This window comes from Curcuma longa, chromosome 14, assembly GCF_044706935.1.
Source record: "Curcuma longa cultivar G26 ecotype Majalengka, Jawa Barat chromosome 14, ITB_CL_G26_1.1, whole genome shotgun sequence".
Lineage (NCBI taxonomy): Eukaryota > Viridiplantae > Streptophyta > Magnoliopsida > Zingiberales > Zingiberaceae > Curcuma > Curcuma longa.
The window spans coordinates 9,005,148-9,025,435 of record NC_133874.1 but is presented as its reverse complement, the minus strand read 5'-3'; the positions used below and the strand labels follow the sequence as shown (position 1 = coordinate 9,025,435).

Here is a 20,288-nt window from a genome sequence, read left to right as displayed (position 1 = left end):
CGACATGTCACGGTTGATCAGATGTTGAGCAACGAAAAATCCTAACAGGTCACGAATGATCGGATATTGGATAGAGGAAGTCCTGATAGATTGAGATTAATTGGATACTAGACAAGATGAGAATTTAGCCTTGAAAAGGCTGAAAGAGGGTTATCAATCGATTGGTAAATCCTAAACTCTGAATTTAGGGTTTAAAAGGGGTTTGCTGCTTGAGCAATCAATTATTGTGTTATAGCAATCGATTGGTGGCAAACAATAGATTGCAATAGATTGCTGAGATGCAACAATCGATTAGTAAACCGTGTCAAGCAAATAGAAACTTCTTAAATAGATTGGCTAGTTCGACTAGAAGCATGTAATCGATTGTTGTGGCTTATCAATTAATTATTAAGGTAAAAATAACCATTATGTAGGTTTAAATAGTCAAATTATAGTGAAGCAATTGATTGGTCTAACAATCGTTCATTAGGCGAAAATCAATCTGAATGCAAAGGGTTGCAAGGTCATTTAAAGGTGTCAATTTTTTAGAGGTTTGGAGACAAAATGCTATTACATTTTCTATCATTAAGAGGCAATCCAAAGATGAAGATCAAGTTTAGAGGGAGTTCCTAAGATAAAAACTGAGATATTATTATTTAATGGAATTTTTGTTCCTAACAATATGATGAATCATACATGCCATAGACAGGTCTCTCACCCTCGTCCAAATTTGGGTGCCTCAGTATTGCTGCTTGAAGACTTTATATATTCTCCTTTAGGTAGTCATCTTGTATTACATGTGAAGTCAATTTCTAACTTTTCTCCATAACAAGCTTGATGGGGCACTTGAAGAATAGGTGATATGTGTCTCCTCTTCATGACTTCATTGACATAAAAATGGCAGTTCATATCCTCTACAAATGACAAGAGATCTTTGGTGGTCAGTCATCCATGGGCTAATAGCCAAATTGTGAAGGCATGACTAAGCTAGACATATAGAGTAGATAGAGTTCAGTTGATAAAGCTCACAGAGCTTGACTTGGCCCGACCAAGTTTGTGTGGATTGATGTGTGTGTTTCGTGCATAATTTTTATATTCTTTTGCCTATATTATGTTACATGACATGAGCATATTTCGCATACTTACATCTCTTTTATTTTATTTTTATTTTTTTAGTTTGGAGAACTCTCTTTGTGCCTTTTGATTAACAGAATGAGAAACCAGCGCATAATTGAAGCCAAAGAGCCTTGGTAAGGAACATACTCTGGTCATATCCATGACACGGGTGTGTTCATTCAGTTGAAGTTAGGCGCGAAATGAAGTGGCAACCTAGCCTCTAATAGACTCCATAAGTAGGCCATGACTCCTGTCACGGTCATGCCATCCTGCAGCCAAACATTAGGTTTCCAGAATCTGTCACACTCGGGTCATACCATTTGACACGACCATGATCCACATCTAGAGCCTGTCATAGCCTTGCTACATGCCTGCCATGACCATGATGGGTACTTATCTTTGCCGTCATGGCTTGTCATAGCCAGGCCATGATTTTCATCATAGTCATGACTTGTGAGCGCCACCCTGATAAATTTGGAAAGCTTCAACAGATTTTGTCATTTTATGGGTTATAAAAAGTCCTAGAAGGCTCATGCTATGAGGGAAGTATTTTCTCATGATAAGGAGCCCTAGGAGAGTCATTCCAAGGAGTCATTGACGTTTCCGTCCATCCTAGAGCTTGTAGTTTCTTCTGAAGACGCCGGTAACAACACGACTAAGCTTCTTTTTCTCTTTCAATTTTGAGTTGTAGGATATCTTCTTCTTTGTCTCTTGGTTGTAACTTCATCTCCATGAAGTAGTACTTTAGATTCTAGGATGAGAGAGTAGCTCAATATATTTTTGACATTTATCTTTTATATTTATTTATCTTTTTTACTATATGATGTGTTTATTCATGATCTGATTTTGTTGTGAATACATGATTTTGACATTAACTATGCATCTTTATATTTCATAAAATGCGAGGAATAACCAAAAGGTGAACCCAAATCTCTGACCCATAAAGATCGAGACATAAAGAGTTGTTCACGAAAGTAATCCAAACCTTACGAGGGCATCATTGACTATCATAGATATAATTGGTCGGCCCCGATTCGACGTCACGAAGTAAGGGATGAATCTAGAGGACTGTGGGACATCATGATAGGAGTCTCCATGAGAAAATGATCATCATGTTTGAGTAGACATGCCAGTATTATTCCAAAAGTCTATCTATATCTTAGGATAAACCACCTACATACAAATAAACGTTGAAGAAAGAAAGTAAATACTATTTAGGGTGGCAACAGTCATCATGACAAAATCAAAATCCTAGAGTCACTTTCCAATATTGGTTTTCTCCTAAGACTCTTCATATTTTTTTCAATTTGATTTATTTCTTTCTTAACTCTCGCGATTTTTAATTTTCTAGATAACATGCTTCATGATTCTGGCTACTACTTGATTTTACAGTCCTTGTGGGATCAATCTTTTTATTACTTAACAACAGTGAACCACTTGTGATTTTCGCATATCATTGGCTCAAGAGCTTATACATCATATAAAGATCAATAAAAGATGATATGAGATATTTGAGGGATGACAGGATGAGGAGGATTAAGTTGAGTTGACAACTTTGATATAGTCGCAAGAAGTGGACTACAATGATGACCTAGCAAAGGATTATATGTGGAACAAGATGAGATTTTATGCATTTGAGGGACTAAGAATTTAATAGGAGATAAACTATTTGGTAAAGTAAAGTTTTGACAATAGATAAACTCTTAATGAGTTGATTCTATGAGTGACTTGTATTTTAAGGTTAGGTAGACTTGACTTATGTGAAGGCTCAATTACGAAACTAAAGTTTTACAGTTGTAGTTGATCCTCTAACCGACTAATGTTGTTCCGGTTGAGAACTGCTCCAGGACACGTCACCGGACCTCCTCGTGGATGGTGCTGAACAGTAGCAGGCGAGGGAGATGAGGAGAGCTTCACGGCCGTCGGAGACTTCGCTGGAGTGGATGATGAGCAGCGACAACCTCACGGACGGCCTGCGATCACAGAGATCGTCAGTAGGAAGGCCAGGGGGTGCCCTGGCGCGACCACTCCGACGCTCAAGTCAGGGACAGCAGCGGGAGGAAGAAGATGAACAGTAATGAACTTGAGCGTGTAAAAGAGTAGCAGAAGAGGAAAAAACTTACAGACTCAGGAGGGAGTGGTCGTTTTAAGGAGAGATGAGCGTGTACCTGTCACGTCACCATTAAGAGGGTGTCCCATCATGATTAATGAGGTGTCTGGAACAATCGAGCACAATAGTCAAGAGTCCCATCTCTGGTAAGTAGCCGTCATGTCGTTGCCCACATGGGTGTCAGAGAGGGCGGCGATAATAAATGAAGGGCGTGGGCTGGTCAGAGAACATGATGGGACATGCCAGGGCACTGTAAGGCGCGAGTCTGCTGAGGACTCGGATTCGGCCTGCTGAGAGTCTGCTGAGGACTCGGATTCGGCCTGGTGAGGAGTCTGCTGAGGACTCGGATTCGACCTACTGAGGAGTCTGCTGAGGACTCGGATTCGGCCTAGTGAGGAGTCTGCTGAGGACTCGGATTCGGCCTGGGGAGGAGTCTGCTGAGGACTCGGATTCGGCCTACTGAGGAGTCTGCTGAGGACTCGGATTCGGCCTACTGAGGAGTCTACTGAGGACTCGGATTCGACCTAGGGAGGAGTCTGCTGAGGACTCAGATTCGGCCTACTGAGGAGTCTGCTGAGGACTCGGATTCGGCCTATTGAGGAGTCTGCTGAGGACTCGGATTCGGCCTACTAAGGAGTCTGTTGAGGACTCAGATTCGGCCTGGTGAGGAGTCTGCTGAGGACTCGGATTCGACCTACTGAGGAGTCTGCTGAGGACTCAGATTCGGCCTACTGAGGAGTCTGCTGAGGACTCGGATTCGGCCTACTGAGGAGTCTGCTGAGGACTCGGATTCGGCCTGATGAGGAGTCTGCTGAGGACTCGGATTCGGCCTGGTGAGGAGTCTGCTGAGGACTCGGATTCGGCCTGGTGAGGAGTCTGCTGAGGACTCGGATTCGGCCTACTGAGGAGTCTGCTGAGGACTCGGATTCGGCCTACTGAGGAGTCTACTTAGGACTCGGATTCGGCCTACTGAGGAGTCTACTGAGGACTCAGATTCGGCCTACTGAGGAGTTTGCTGAGGACTCGGATTCGGCCCGGTGAGGAGTCTGCTGAGGACTCGGATTCGGCCTACTGAGGAGTCTGCTGAGGACTCGGATTCGGCCTGGTGAGGAGTCTGCTGAGGACTCGAATTCGGCCTGGTGAGTGAGCCGAATGGGCGAGTGATTCGGCTCTTTTTTGGGGTAGAGAGAGAGAGCTTGGTCAATTCGAGCCCGCGGGTGTGATTGACTGGACTTATGGGAAGGACCAGGATCGGACTCGAGTCAAACCAGGGGCCCCTATGGGTTATTCCCGGAACATAAGTGTAACACAAACTGTGTCGAGCAAATAAAAACTTCTCAAATAGATTGGCTGGTTCGACTAGAAGCATGTAATCGATTGTTGTGGCTCAACAATTAATTATTAAGGTAAAAATAGCCATTCTGCAAGTTTAAATAGTTGAATTACAGTGAAGTAATCGATTGGTATAACAATCGATTGTTAGGCGAAAATCAATCTGAATGCAAAGGGTTCCAAAGTCATTTAAAGGTGTTGATTTTTTAGAGGTTTGGAGACGAAGTGCTATTACATTTTTTTATCTTCAAGAGACAATCCAAAGATGAAGATCAAGTTTAGAGGGAGTTCCTAAGATAAGAACTGAGATATCATTATTTAATGGAATTTTCGATCCTAACAATATGATGAATCATAGATGCCATAGACAAGTGTCTCACCCTCGTCAAAATTTGGGTGCCTTAGTATTGCTGCTTGGAGACTTTGAATATTCACCTTTAGGTAGTCCTCTTGTATTACATGTGAAGTCAATTTCTAACCTTTCTCCATAACAAGCTTGTGGGGCACTTGAAGAATAGGTGATATGTGTCTCCTCTTCATGACTTCATTGACATAAAAATGGCAGTTCATATCCTCTACAAATGACAAGAGATCTTTGGTGGTCAGCCACCCATGGGCTAATAGCCAAATTATGAAGGCATGACTAAGCTAGACATATAGAGCAGATAGAGTTCAGTTGATAGAGCTCACAGAGCTTGACTTGGCCTGACCAAGTTGGTGTTGACTGATGTGTGTGTTTCATGCATAATTTTTTATATTGTTTTGCCTATATTCTGTTACATGACATGAGCATATTTCGCATACTTACATCTCTTTTATATTATTTTTATTTTTTTAATTTGGAGAACTCTCTTTGTGCCTTTTGATTAACAGAATGAGAAACCAAAGCATAATTGAAGCCAAAGAGCCTTGAAACAAGAGTTTAGAGTAAAGAACATACTCTGGCCATATCCATGACGCGGGTGTGTTCATTCAATTGAAGTTAGGTGCGAAATGAAGTGGCAACCTAGCCTCTAATAGCCTCCAGCAGTAGACCATGACTCCTGTCACGGTCATGCCATCCTACAGCCAAACACTAGGTTTCCAGAACCTATCACACCCGGGTTGTACCATTTGGCACGACCATGATCCACATCTAGAGCTTGTCACGGTCTTGCCGTGACACCTGCCATGACCGTGATGGGCACTTATCTTTGCCACATGGCTTGTCACAACCAGGCCATGATTTTCATCATAGTCATGACTTGTGAGTGCCACCCCGTTAAATTTGGAAAGCTTCAACAGATTTGATCATTTTATGGGCTATAAAAAGTCCTAGAAGGCTCATGTTATGAGGAAAGTATTTATTCATGATAAAGAACCCTGGGAGAGTCATTGACGTTTCCATCCATCCTAGAGCTTGGAGTTTCTTCTGAAGACGTCGGTAACAGCATGACTAAGCTTCCTTTTCTCTTTCAATTTTGAGTTGTAGGATATCTTCTTCTTTGTTTCTTGGTTATAACTTAATCTTCATGAAGTAGTACTTTAGATTCTAAGACGAGGGAGTAGCTCGATGCATTATTGTCATTTATTTTTTTATATTTATTTATCTTTCTTGCTATATGATGTGTTTATTCATGATCTGATTTTGTTGTGCATATATGATTTTGATATTAACCATGCATCTTTATATTTCACAAGATGCGAGGAATAACCAAAAGGTGAACTCAAATCTCTGACTCATAAAGATTAAGACGTAAAGAGTTGTTTACAAAAGTAGTCCAAACCTTACGAAGACATCATTGGCTATGATAGATTTAATTAGTCAGCCCCAATTCGGCATCACAAAGTAAGCGATGAACCTAGAGGACCGTGGGACATCGTGATAGAAGTCTCCGTGACAAAATGATCATTATGTTTGAGTAGGCATGCTAGTATTATTTCAAAAGTCTATATCTATATCTTAGAATAAACCACCTACATGCGAATAAACATTGAAGTAAGAAAGTAAATACTATTTAGGGTGGTAACAATCATCATGGAGAAATCAAAATCCTAGAGTCACTTTCCAACATTGATTTTCTCGTAAGACTCCTCATATTTTCTCAATTTGATTTATTTCTTTCTCAACTCTCATGATTTTCGATTTTTTAAATAATGTGCTTCGTGATTTTGACTAGTACTCAATTTTACAGTCCTTGTGAGATCAATCATTTTATACTTGATGATCATCCATACACTTGTGATTTTTGCACATCATTAGCTCAATGGCTTATATATCATATAAAGATCAATGAAAGATGATATGAGATATTTGAGGGATGACAGGATGAGGAGGATTAAGTTGAGTTGACAACTTTGATATAATCGCAAGAGGTGTACTACAATGATGACCTAGCAAAGGATTATATGTGGAACAAGATGAGATCATGTGCATTTGAGGGACTAAGGATTTAATAGGAGATAAACTATTTGGTAAAGTAAAGTTTTGACATAGATAAACTCCTAATGAGTCGATTCTATGATAGTGACTTGTATTTTAAGATTAGGTAGACTTGACTTATGTGAAGACTCAATCACGAAACTAAAGTTTTAGAGTTGTAGTTGATCCTCTAACCGACTAATGTAGATCGATTAGGGAGTTGATTCAAGTTGTTTTACTCCTAAACAGAATAGTTTTGTTTGGAATGGAGTAGATTGAATGTGAGCCGATTGGGAAGTTAACTAAAGGCTTTTTGTGCATATCTATTGCTCTTTGTTTGAGAGTCGACCATCATAATTGACAAAACAATGGAACAATTAGATTATTTTTTAAAAAATGTTGTGATTAACTAAAAAAATAATAGGGTTAATAAATTTATTAATTCATCATGAGAATTAATTTGCATATATGAAAATGAAATTGAGCGTAAACTTTAAAATACCTTCTAAAATTTAATATTTTTTCTTTAAAATATTCTTCAAGATTTTATTAATATTCAAAACATAAAAAATTTTGAAAGGTATTTTGATATTAATAAAACTTTAATAGATATCTTTAGCGGGCTATTAAACTTTAGGAGTCGTTTCAAAAATAACCCTAAAATTTAAGAAATATATATTTAAAATATTCCAAAGGGAGAAACTCTCCTTCTTTAACTTAGAAAGAAGGTAAAGATGCCCTTGAAATTATGGTGTGATGGTAAAGGTGGGACGAGCTTTGTAACAACAATTTAAATTTCATTCAGGATATACTACATCTAGGGAGTTTGATAATTTTATGACTTTGAATTAGAGCTGTCAAACGGGTCAATCCATGACGAAGTAGATCAATCCATGGTGGGCCCATCATATGGTTGGACGGGACGGATTGACCCATCAACTTGACGGATTGAGAAATCTCCAATCCAACCCAACTTAAGGCGGGCCGCGGGTTAGGCGGGCCAACCCACGGGCCTGTTAAAAAATATAAAAAATATTAAAAATTTTAAGTTTGAATTATAATTTAAATTGATTAAGTTGAAGTTTTTAAGTTTGAATTGTAATTTTTAAATTTGAATTGTAATTTAAATAGATCAAATCTAATAATTTATGGAGTTTTCTATTTTAATTTTAAATTTAAAATAAATAAATAAACTTTCTCAATTCGCAGGCCAATGCAAGTCTATCGCGAGCCAACCCACGCGGATCGCGTGCCTAGGTGGGCTAACCCATCTGAATCCATCTTAAAATGAGTTGATAAAATTGTAATTAATTCGTCTAAATTATTTGGTGGGACAGATTAATCCGACGGATCTAACCTAAATTGATGGCTATATGTTGAATTGTTCGTCGAGATCTATTTGTATTTTTTAATTTACCTTAATGACTGATGAAATTTTTTTATGAAATCAGATTGATTACCTTTAAAATTATTCATAAGAGTTGTATATCTAGATAAAGATTCATTAACTATTACACCTTAACGATGCTAATATTTACATTTAATAAATTTAAAAGGTAAAATTTGCCAAATATTATAAATGGAAGAACGTTTAAGGATAAAAATTAGAAAGATCCCTTTATTGTTATTATAGTTGAAATGATACCACATTTTGAAAAATATATAAAAAAGACATCTTATTTTATTTTTTATTTAAAAATATACTTATTTTTTAAATTAATTGAATCAACTGAATTTTTTAAAAAAAATTAAACAAATCAAATTGATAAAATATTAATTAATTCAATTTTAATTAAATTAATTAAAAATTTTAAATATTATAAAAAATTTATAAATTTGTTAGGAATTTATAAGTTTACTAATTTAAATATTTATAAATTATTTTTTTTATTTTGATTAATTTAATTTATTTAATCAAATAAAAAAATTTAAAATTAAAATGAACCGAATTAATCGATTTTAAAAAAAATAAATAAAAATTTGAAAAACCGATTTAATCGAATTTAATTCTTTAACTATTCAAAGAATTTAACCGCGTTATATCTTATTAATTGTCTTATTAATTTCACTGCAAATTGAGCGGCTGCGAAGATTTAGGACTAATTTATCGGAACCGTCCGTTCGTTTTAGTTCGATAAAATTAATTCTTGGCCGTCCAAAACAATCTCACCGTCAACGCATGCATCTGGACCGTCGATCGGGAGAGATCAGGGCACATGTGCCGGGTCATACATTGCACGTGCCTTCCGCCACCAATTCCTATAAAAAAATGGTTTGGCGAAGGCGAAGAGATATTTACAATTCGCCTCTTCGAGAAACAACGCGACAGCCAACCCTTCCTCGTTTTGCCCCCTTTTTCTCAGAGGGACGATCGCCCTCGACACGGAAACCGCGTGGAGGTCGATCCTGTCCCCTTCTCCCTCGATCGATTTCCTTCAAGATCCGGGTCCTGCAATCCTACTGGACGGCCTGTTCCGCCGCGTCCTCTCGCTTGGATTTGCCGTCTCCGACGACGACTCCGCCTCCGCCGCCGCACGAGTAGGGGCTTGGCTGCCTGCATTTGAAGTTTCACGGTCTCGCCGCTGCCGTACCGTATCAGAGGAGTCTTTGTGATTTGGTCAACTCTAGGGTTGGATCTGCCGTTTAGGTTTTCCTCCTCCTTTTCTTTGGCCCCGTCTCCGATTAGGTCTCATTGTTTTCGTGGAGTGAAAAAGAAAATTATGGGTGTTTAGTGTTTTACGTCTGGAGTTTGTTTCTCCAGCGTGATTCAGTTTGCATTCTGATTTCGTGGTTGTCGGTGCCCTCTTTTCCTTTCAAAGTTCTTTTCTTCGGTTCTGCTCTGTAGGTTCTACCGCTTTTTGTAAATAAATACTGCTAAGGACGGAAAGTTGCTGTTAATTTAGGGTGTAAGGAAAATAAAAGGGTGTATCTAGCTCTTGTATTATGATTGGAATCTCACATGTGCTTGAGTTGCGTTTGTAATTGGCTTCTGGAAGTCTTAACCTTCACGGTTTTAATCTATCTTACTTTCTCATAGGATCAACGCTTGTCTAGAGAGAATATCTCTTTCATCGTGTCCATGGGCATTTCTTCTGAAATGGGCAGTGAAGCTCCACCTATCTCAACACAGTATGGCATAACCAAACCAATCTCGCCTGCTGGACCTACTGAGGCTGATCTCAAGAGGACTGCTGAACTTGAAAAAGTATGCTTGTTATATATTTTTTGTCCTTTATCACGCTTCAGTTTTGATCTCCTTGGTCCTCCTATATTGCATCTAATTATCTACCGTAATTTGGCATATGCTTATTGGTGTCCACTTAAAGCTTTTGGTTGAGGCTGAACTGTATGAGAGCAAGGAAGAATCTACCAAGAGAGAGGAAGTATTAGAAGAATTAGATAAGGTAATTATTATTTTTTGAATGATCATCTTCTTTATGGTATGAATAAATATTTTCTTCCTATTTTATTGGAGAATTGCTTTCATAATCATTGTTTCATATGTTAGTATCTTTGTATTTTCTGGCTCCTTCTTTGTGTGTGAAATACAAGATATATTAAAGTGAGCTGGCATTTTTTTTGTTCTGTTGGAACTACTGGTAGGCTGGTCAATAATTCTATTTGAAAGCTCTTTTTTCCATTTCTGTCTTTTTTAATCTTCTGAATAACTTTCTTCACTTGAACTTGGTACTTGGCTAATCTTCTTGTTAGAATAGGCCACTTTTGTTATATCCAAATTCCAAGACATGTTCAAACCTGCTGACACATGGTCAAGCTGGCTTTCTATCAGGTCTGGTTATAGAGATAACATGTAATGGAGTTCAGTGCAGTCACACTACCAGTGGGATTTTTCTGGTTCATTTGAATTGCCAAGAAATTGGTTGAGCTGACTGTTAACCCTAAGAATTTGGCTGAACTGCTATTACCTTGAGGTTCCAAGGGTGATCTTTTCAAGGTTACGATGTTTACTTCACAATACCCAAAGTTGCAACAATTATCTAGATTATGGAAACTTCCCTTAATCCAGATCTTTGGTCTAGTTATAGTCTCCGAATAAATCCCTCCTATCATGCAGTCAATGGATGATGACATGGCATAAGGGTTGACTGAGAACAATTTCTAAGGTAAGACATGTGTCAGCCTCTGATCTGTCCAGGTTGGTCTTTTCCTGGTTTAAGTCTGGTCCTCCCATTGCTGCTACTTACCTGCTGATCATCCAATGATTCATGAGTAAATTTATTCACATCAACTTTCATTAATGGGCCTGCAATTTTGTTTAGATTTGGTGACGTATCTGAACGATCATGTTGTCAATTCAAAGAAATGCATATTGGATACATAAAATGATTAATCATAGTAATTGAAAGATACATCTACTATTGTCATTTAGAATCTTCATTAGTGTGGTTTATGACATAGATAATGATGCTTTATTACAAATGTTTCCTATTAGGGAGGGAGACAACTAAGGGAGGGAATATGGCGTGGTAAAATAATTATAAGGAAATGATAGGAAAATGTTTCTTTAGTTTGTATTTCCATAGAGGGGAATGGAAGGAAGGAAATGGGGAATTTTTTAAAAGAAGTAACTAGAGTTGTAAATGAATCAAACTTCATGAGCAAATTTTGGTGTTGGGCTTGGTAGGAGCTTGTTTATGTTGTTCAATATGCATAATTTCAATTAAATGAACAAGTTTTAATGACTTATTAAACTAAATGGAAAGCTTGAACACATTTGTGTTTAGTTTGTTAATTTTCATGAACAAAGATGTGTGAGCTACTTGTTAACAATGTTCATAAACAATGCTCATGAATAAAGCTTTTGAACCACTGTCAAAATGAACAAACAAACTCGAAATGTTAAGTCACCGACCAACCAAAGCTTAAAAATATAAAATTTTCGAACAAGCAACCAAGCTTAAATTAAGAACTTGATAACATCTAAATGAACCAAACCAAGCTCGTAAAACAGAAATCAAGCCAAATTTGAACAACCGTTTCAACAACTTGGTTCATTTTAAATTCATCTCAAGCCTGGTTATCTTATAGTTAATCTTGGCTTGGTCAGTTACCTTATCAAACTAGTTTGAATAACATAAAGCTAAGCTTGGCTTGGGGTGACTTGTTTATAGCTCTAGAAGTAATTCTAGAGATTTGATTTGATAAACATTAATAATTAACAGATTTGAAAAAAAAATAATTATGAGTTTTCCATGGGTCAGATTTAACTAACTTTTGGCTGATTAGACGTGAATAGATTTTTTTCCCTGCTTGATTTGGGCGAAAGGAAATTTGGGTAATATTTGCCTAGTCCTTTTCTTCCCTCCATTCATTTTCATCAAATGGAGGGAAGTGACTGCTGAGGAATCCCACAGCCTGATCCTTTCTCTAGTGTTTTCACTTATGGAAACACTAAATCTTATTGTTTCTATTGTGATCTGCCTTTCATTTGAATCTTAGATATCATCTTCTTGAACAGAATTTGGATATTTTTTCTACTCCCAAACCCTTTATTTTATAGGATCTCCTAATTATTCTTCCTAACATGAGTTTGACATTGCCTGGCCAAATGTTGTTTATGCCTATTGTATTTGAAACTTGGGTGTCATAGGGCACCATAGGCCTTTAATAGTTTCATTGCCATTATTAAGCATATGCTTATTATAACATGGTTGCTAAGTATGGTTACACAAGTTGAGTTAATTAAAGTCAAACCGGTGAAGGATAAAGGGATAACATTAATAACTAGAGTCGTAACTGTGTCACTGTCACTGTGGAAATCTATATGAGGCTACATTGTTAGCAATATCTAGTCTTTTAAATGATTCAAAATGTTAATAATTGCTTTATTTCTTCTTCTTATACCTCTCACTTGTTATCTTTGTGCTCTTGCTTCCTTACCAATCTATCTGTCATTATTGGACCCATAAAGTATAGCTTGCCATACTCTAGTTTTATAAAATTTTGGATGGGCAGTGATGGTAAAAAACTCAAAAGTTTCTCTTTTGACAATGCAATCATTGTCCTTAATAATATGCACTAAAGGTTAAACGGTGATTATAGCAAGTTCTACTTTATATGATCAATAGGATCTGAATGATATTGGTACTACTAATGGTATAGCCTCGAGCTTGATGGCATTGCCTGAGTTTCCTCTTGTCTCATATGTTAATTAGGTTGTATTTTTTCCTTTATTGTAGATAAGATTTCATTAAGATTCCACTGTGCATGCTCCATACACTAACAAGATTTAATTAAGATTCAAGAACACTTTCAAACTTAAATTTATGGATACCTACAATGTTAAAATCTTCATTTTATGAGTTTTGTATAATTAGGATGTACATGTTTGTCTTACTTTGCCTCTCTTTAGTCAGTGATTTTTCTTCTCAACTCAATTGGAGAAATTGGTCAATTAGAATTTATGCAAACAAGGAGCAGTTTAAAGTTTAATTTTACTGATTTTGATCTAAATTTATCAACTATTCAAGTCAGTAATCTTAACATAGCTCTCTTTGGATTGTGATTTTTATTTCTTAAACTGTTGTGTAATATAACTACATATGTTATGTGATTACGTCAGATCGATTAGGACTTATATACCAAATTATTCTTGTCCATGTCACTATGTATATATCAGGCATTTGTAATTTTCATGTTTAATGACTTGTTCATGATTTATCACTATCTATTTGAAGTATATTTTTTAATGCTTAGAAAACTGCAGTTTCTTAGGCATTTTTGATATCTTCTTTGAATGCTTGTAATTTACCCTTTTAGGTGGCATGGGTTGTGTGTGGTGTGAAGGCATAGAATTTGTGAATGGTTTTATTGTTTGTGCATTAAGATCTTTAAAATTGAACTTATCCTTCAATGGAGCTACCGTGAGGCTCATTGTTTGGTCCTCTGAATGTTTTTTTACCTCTCTCTTTCCAAAAGAAACTCTTAGACTTGCTTGTTAAGGCAACGCTATTTATTTTCTGACTGTTTTTCTCTAGTCACATTTGAAATTTGACATAGTTTGCTAATCTTGCTTCATACTTGGATATTTTGTTTACTATTTACTAATTTTTGGTTTCCAAGTTTTATATAGTTTTCTGAGTCCTTTGCTTTGTCATTTCTTGATCTCATTCACTGCATTGTTCTTATTTTGGATTTGAAATTGTCAGATTGTCAAAAATTGGGTGAAACAATTAACACTCCAAAGGGGATATTCTGATCAAATGGTTGAAGAAGCAAATGCTGTCATCTTCACATTTGGATCTTACAGATTGGGGGTATGATATCAATATTTCATATTCTAGTTGTATAAGGCTTGAAGTTATGTAATTTTGTAGACCGTGTAATATGAATTTCACTTTTCCATTCTAGATTTTTGTTTCCTGTGTATTTGTAAATAAGAAACGAACCATTTAGATAAAAAAGATAGTCCGGTAACAAAACTCCTGCTAATACGGATCCTGGGAAAGGATATTGTATGAGTTTTACCCTGCTTTGCAAGATGTTCTTCTATGACTTGAACCCGTGACCACTAGATATAATAACTTTATCGCTGTACCAAGGTTTTCCTTCAAATGAACCATTTAGATAATGATTTAAAATGAACAACAACAAATTTTAAATGCGGGCCTTACTACTGGCTGCAGATTCTTGGCTTTTCAGCTGTTAAATAAAATTCACATTGCATCATTAACTCTTCCACTACTTTAACTATCATTTTAGTTGCATGGTTTGGGAGCCAATCTATCTTCCTGCATAGAGGTTCAGTAGCTTTGCATAATTAATTACAGAATTAATCAAGTAATCACAGAATTATTGACAATATTATTTAATTAATTAAACTAACCAAAAGCTAATGGATTTGTGTTCATAGTGGATAGAACAAAATTTCCAAACTCTGGATAGAACAAAATATGAAATTGTAAGTTCATAATTTCCCTGTCCGATTCATGTTCTACTTAGGATTTTGAATGCCTAGGCACCATCTAGGTCTGAATCTTAATCTTGACACCCATGGTTGCGATGACCTAGTGTATTCCTCTATAATCCTTTTCGATGGGTATAGGCTCTGTTTATGAATTATTCATATATCCCTTTTCAGCTTAGTATGTAACCTATGAGTATTTATTTAGTGCTCTCTCTTACAAACAGTTTCGCTATTTCACACCCACACACTATGTAATTTTTTTGCATTTGATAATGTTATTCAAAATTTCTTGTTAAATATTAGTAAGTTGAAATTGGTTTCCTGGGTGGCAGGTTAATGGACCTGGGGCTGATGTTGACACTTTATGTGTGGGACCTTCCTATGTTAACCGAGAGGTTCAGTTTTTCTTATATATATATATATATATCTAAATTAATATACTTCATGTGCTATACTTGTTCCCTGCTTTTTTTGCAGGAAGATTTCTTTATTATTCTCCATGATCAATTGTTTGAAATGGAGGAAGTCTCCGAACTACATCCAGTTCCTGATGCTCATGTTCCAGTTCTTAAATTTAAGTTCCTGGGAATATCCATTGATTTACTCTATGCCAGTATATCACAGTTAGTTGTTCCACAGGTATGTACATATGTTGTGAAAGTTAGGGTTCTTAAGGTGTCATAGGATGTTTTTTCCTTCAACGCTTGGCTTGTCTCAGTGTTTATACAAAAGAGCAGCCCGGTGCATGAAGTTCCCGTCAATGCGGGTCTTTGGGAAGGGTTTATTGTACTAACTTTACCTTGCTTTGCAAGAGGCTATTTTCAAGACTCGAACTTGTGACCTCTAAGTCACACGGCAGCAACTTGTCTTAGTGTTTATATGTTTTACTATATTAGTTCAGTTTCTTTTTTACTTCTTGCTCTTTCCAACTTGCCTGCTTCCTGAGTTTTCTCTAAAAAACTAGAAACTATCAACTAAAAATATGACATTTGTCTGGTTGGTTTTATTACCCTTGATGAGGCAATTATCTCTATGACTTGCTTCCATGTATTGGTGCTGTACCTACTTCAATGTTCCTTGATTTTATTCCCTGGAATTTCTAAGCGTCGACCATATATAGCAATTGTCTGAACCCCACCAAAAACATCTGTTTTCAGACTGTAAGCATCTCTTTAGACCAGATATAACAATCATCTGAACCCCATCAAAAGCATTTAAGATCAGAATGTAAGCATCCCATGATGTCTTTCCTTTTACACAAATTCCTTCTTTTCCTTATATTAGTTCCTTGTTCACTATTCTCATCTGAGCACACATTTCTGACAGTGATGGTTGATCATCTATCATTTAAAGATAATTCTTTGTGATCCAGTCATTTAAAATTATTCATGTACCCATATTTGATCCTCTTTATGTGTTTCTTCATGTCACAGACCTGATACTTAGTTGTAGCAATAATCGTTGTGAATCACGGAATTCTATCCACGAGTTATCTTGATGTTACAACACTGTTGTTTTGGTGGGTTGTGTGATACTTGTTGCTCCTGTTCTCTTTTATAGCCTCTTTTTATCTTCACTGCATATGTATGCCAAAACCTGATAATGTCTTTGCTTTGTGCTTTTGTCAACAACTTACACTACTGAAAATTTGGTTTTTATTTTTTTTTAAATTATTATTTTCCCTCATTTTTGCATTTCTATACTTGATTGTTCTCTTAGATCATATCAGGAAAGCTTTTTTAAGTATTAATGTTACGCTGCTTCTAAGTTCAACATCTTGTAACCATTTACTAGCACTGCTAATTTTCACAGCTTGTGATTTTTACTAGTATGTAAAGTGTGTATGTTAGTAGTCCTGAAGAATATAGATGTTCATTTTTTTTTGCTTATTATTACTGAATTTATTGTTTTACTTTATGTGGTATCTCAATATTAAATACTGAGATGAATTGACCAGCCAATCATGCACTAAGTTAAATACAAATGCTCACAGTTCTTTGTTTTGTTGTATTTTGTCACTTTAAGTCTTATGATTACATGGACTTTATATTCTTAAAAAATTCAGAGAATTTGAGTTTTTTACATTGTAAACTGTCCATGTCTACTGTCAACATTTTTTGAAGGACCTTGACATATCACATGGGTCTGTGCTTTATAATGTTGATGAGGCAACTGTCAGAAGTCTTAATGGCTGTCGAGTAGCAGACCAAATTCTCCGTCTGGTGCCAAATGTTGCGGTTAGTTTCTTTGTTAAGTTAAGTTTTATTTTTAGCACTTTATTATGCATTTTTTTCTAAATGGCAAAGGTATATTTTCCATAGAATTTCCGAGCCACTCTTAGATGCTTGAAGTTCTGGGCGAAGAGGCGTGGTGTTTATTCAAATGTAAGTCTATTATCTTTGTTCTGTAATAGAATCTCTTCAACATCCTTATGATGTAATATCCCAACACCATTTATGTTTTTCTTTCATGTTCAGGTCACTGGATTTCTTGGAGGTGTTAACTGGGCACTGTTGGTTGCTCGAGTCTGCCAACTGTACCCTAATGCTGTGCCCAGTATGCTAGTCTCACGATTTTTCAGAGTCTATACACAATGGAGGTGGCCAAATCCAGTCATGTTATGTGCTATTGAGGAAGATGAGCTTGGCTTTCCAGTTTGGGATCCACGTAAGAATCCACGAGATCGAACTCACCACATGCCTATTATTACACCGGCATATCCATGCATGAACTCTAGCTACAACGTATCGACAAGCACATTGAGGGTTATGATGGAACAGTTTGAAATAGGCAACAAGATCTGTGAGGTCTGTATGAACTTCATGATTTACCTGAGCTATTATTTGGAACCAACATCTTCTGTATTTCCCTGTTTGTCATCTTTGCAGGAAATTGAGCTGAATAAGACTAGCTGGAATGCACTGTTTGAGCCTTACCTTTTCTTTGAGACATACAAAAATTATCTCCAGGTTGACATTGTTGCTGCTGATGCTGAAGATCTAAGGCTATGGAAGGGTTGGGTAGAATCTCGTCTTAGGCAGTTGACACTGAAGGTTTTGGCAATCTAAATTTACTAATTTCATCACGCATTCTTTCTTTCTATGCTCGAGTGATTCTCAATCATTTCTTGTCTTCACACAGATTGAGCGTGACACCTATGGTATGCTGCAGTGCCATCCATACCCCAATGAGTATGTTGATCCATCCAAACAGTGTTCACATTGTGCTTTCTTCATGGGATTGCAAAGGAAGCAAGGGGTTAAGGTACAAGAAGGCCAACAGTTTGATATCCGGGCTACTGTTGATGAGTTCAGGCATGAAGTGAACATGTATATGTTCTGGAAACCCAGGATGGAAATATATGTATCTCATGTACGAAGGAAGCAAGTGCCTTCTTATGTGTTTCCTGATGGTTATAAGAGACCCGTTCCATCAAGGCCAATGTTCCACCACTCTGTTGATAAAACTAGAAATGAAAATATTGGCGAGGAATGCCAAGGTGGATCCTCAGAGCAGCGACCTAAGAGGAAAGCTGATGCTGATTGTGTAGGTGTTAGCTCAAATAAACGTGCATCAGTTAGTCCAGATAAGGAGAAGTCACTAACATTGGATCAACAGGATTCTGTGGGCATAGCTGAGAATCAAAATCAGAGTAGAATAGATGCCCAAGGTGAACACACTTATAAACAGATTGGTGATGATTCTGCACAGAGGCAACCTAAGATGAAAACTGAAACTACTAGCTTGCATCCTAGATCGAGAAAAAGGGCATCAATTAGCCCAAATCATAACCACAATCAAGCAATGGATGGAAAAGATCATGTAGTTCATGATAAACGGAGTCAGAATGATAGTACATTAGGTTACCAGGAGGAACCTGTTGGTCCAGGCAGGCAATTGGAGCAGTCAAAGATATCAGGTAGAACAAAATGTGCACTTTTTGATGATAATGCTGATGATACAGTAAAATGGAGTACTAACAGTTTCACGAATTGACAGCAGTCAGGAGCAGAGTGGATTGTGACGTGCTACGATCCTATGAGAACTACAGTAGCAAACTGGCAAATGGGACTCCATGCTTTGAATTTGATGGAACTTCAGTTAGAAATGTGGCATCTAATCCAGAGACTGATAGACAGTTGGTTCTGCAGCAATCTGTTGGATGTGATAGCGAACAAGTAGATGATAGCCGAGTATTGCAAGATGGGAGACGGGTTACAGGTATAGGGACGGACCGGATTGAGAATGAAGCAGCACAAGATGACGCGGCAGATGAGTTGGAGGTATTGCTTTTTGGTGCTTGTTTATTTCCTACATGATTATCAAAAAATATTCATCATCCTTACTTTCTTCCTTTTGGAAGCCCAACATGGCAGCTGGAGCGGCACTTAAATCGCATGGAGTGACTGGTGATGCTTCCCAGAAGGCTGCATTGAGGCATGCATATCTCAACCCTAAATGTGATTTGGGAAATGTTAATCTCTGTTTTCTTTATACTGTCTTGCCTCGTATTGTTCTACCGCATCTGTTGCAGGTTGAGTCTGACTACTACAGCGTGAAGTTTTTGGATGAGCAATCAATGCATGCGATGGGTACTTCCAACGGAGTGTGGCATATCAGATGCTATTTTATGGATCTGCAGTTCACGGTAAGCTCACTAGACTTATGCAGTTTGTCTAAATGGCACCTGCTTGCGCAGGAAGGCGGATCAACTGCAATGGAATGGCTGAAGAGAGATTGCTATAACCCGCGGCAAACTAATTATGCAGTCATCAGATAATTTGAGCTTCAATACTTCTCGTGATGTAATTATTTCAGATTGGTGGGTCTAAAGCGAGTCATGCTCAATGCTGTTCATATTTGTCTTGTTCCAAAAGAGGGGCAAAAAAAAAAAAATCCAACTGCTAGATTTTGGATTAAGGATCTTAGTCAAGGCTTTAGGTTAGAATAGGATTCTTTTTGTTTTCTAAGTACAGCTGTGTATACTATGGTTGGTTTGTCAAACAATAGTGAATTATTTGTCTTCAGTGATTCTAACTGTCAAAGACAACTTGGTTGAATTGCATTCTGAACTAATTTATCACAAAATTGAATTGAATTGCATTCTGACCTAATTTATCTCAAAGTTAGTTTAGTTTAGGTCTGCCTGATTCAACAATTTAACTCCAACTAGAGTCCAATTCAGATCCAACTCAAGTTGAATGCATTCTACATCCAACCAAAGCTCAAAGATCATATCAAATTAAAATTGAATTTATTATAGTTAGGTTCACCGCTAAACACATATAATTACAAATTATCCCTTATTTCGCTCATTGTGTCACAAATGCTATCAATTGATGTTATTTATCATTTATATATTTTTTATCAAAATTTTTGAAAGATAAACACCCCATCTATTGTTATTATGGATCCCTTCGCGT

The 20,288-nt window shown here is 37.0% G+C and overlaps 1 protein-coding gene across 4 annotated transcripts; it reads left to right on the top strand.

Annotated features, from left to right (window-relative positions):
• The first annotated feature begins 9,252 nt into the window (after positions 1-9,252).
• On the top strand, positions 9,253-19,892 carry LOC141844913 (nuclear poly(A) polymerase 4-like). Of its 4 annotated transcripts, none has more exons than XM_074732892.1 (14): positions 9,253-9,585; positions 9,976-10,143; positions 10,265-10,342; positions 14,108-14,215; positions 15,198-15,260; positions 15,343-15,504; positions 16,989-17,102; positions 17,187-17,249; positions 17,343-17,672; positions 17,754-17,918; positions 18,007-18,784; positions 18,868-19,148; positions 19,229-19,302; positions 19,400-19,559. In XM_074732892.1, the coding sequence occupies exons 2-14, from the start codon at positions 10,018-10,020 to the stop codon at positions 19,422-19,424; spliced, it is 2,367 nt and encodes a 788-aa protein (XP_074588993.1). In that variant the 5' UTR covers positions 9,253-9,585; positions 9,976-10,017; the 3' UTR covers positions 19,425-19,559. The 4 variants fall into 4 exon arrangements, with proteins under 4 accessions (XP_074588993.1, XP_074588992.1, XP_074588991.1 ...); XM_074732891.1 differs by having other exon boundaries at positions 18,865-19,148; XM_074732890.1 differs by having other exon boundaries at positions 19,229-19,892.
• Positions 19,893-20,288: the final 396 nt, after the last annotated feature.

Excerpts from the sequence above, each read along its gene's own strand:
- LOC141844913 (XM_074732888.1), top strand. The coding sequence starts at position 10,018 with ATGGGCATTTCTTCTGAAATGGGCAGTGAAGCTCCACCTATCTCAACA. Across the intron at positions 10,343-14,107 it reads TATTAGAAGAATTAGATAAG|ATTGTCAAAAATTGGGTGAA; the intron begins GTAATTATTATT and ends TGAAATTGTCAG. Across the intron at positions 18,785-18,864 it reads GGAGCAGTCAAAGATATCAG|CAGTCAGGAGCAGAGTGGAT; the intron begins GTAGAACAAAAT and ends ACGAATTGACAG.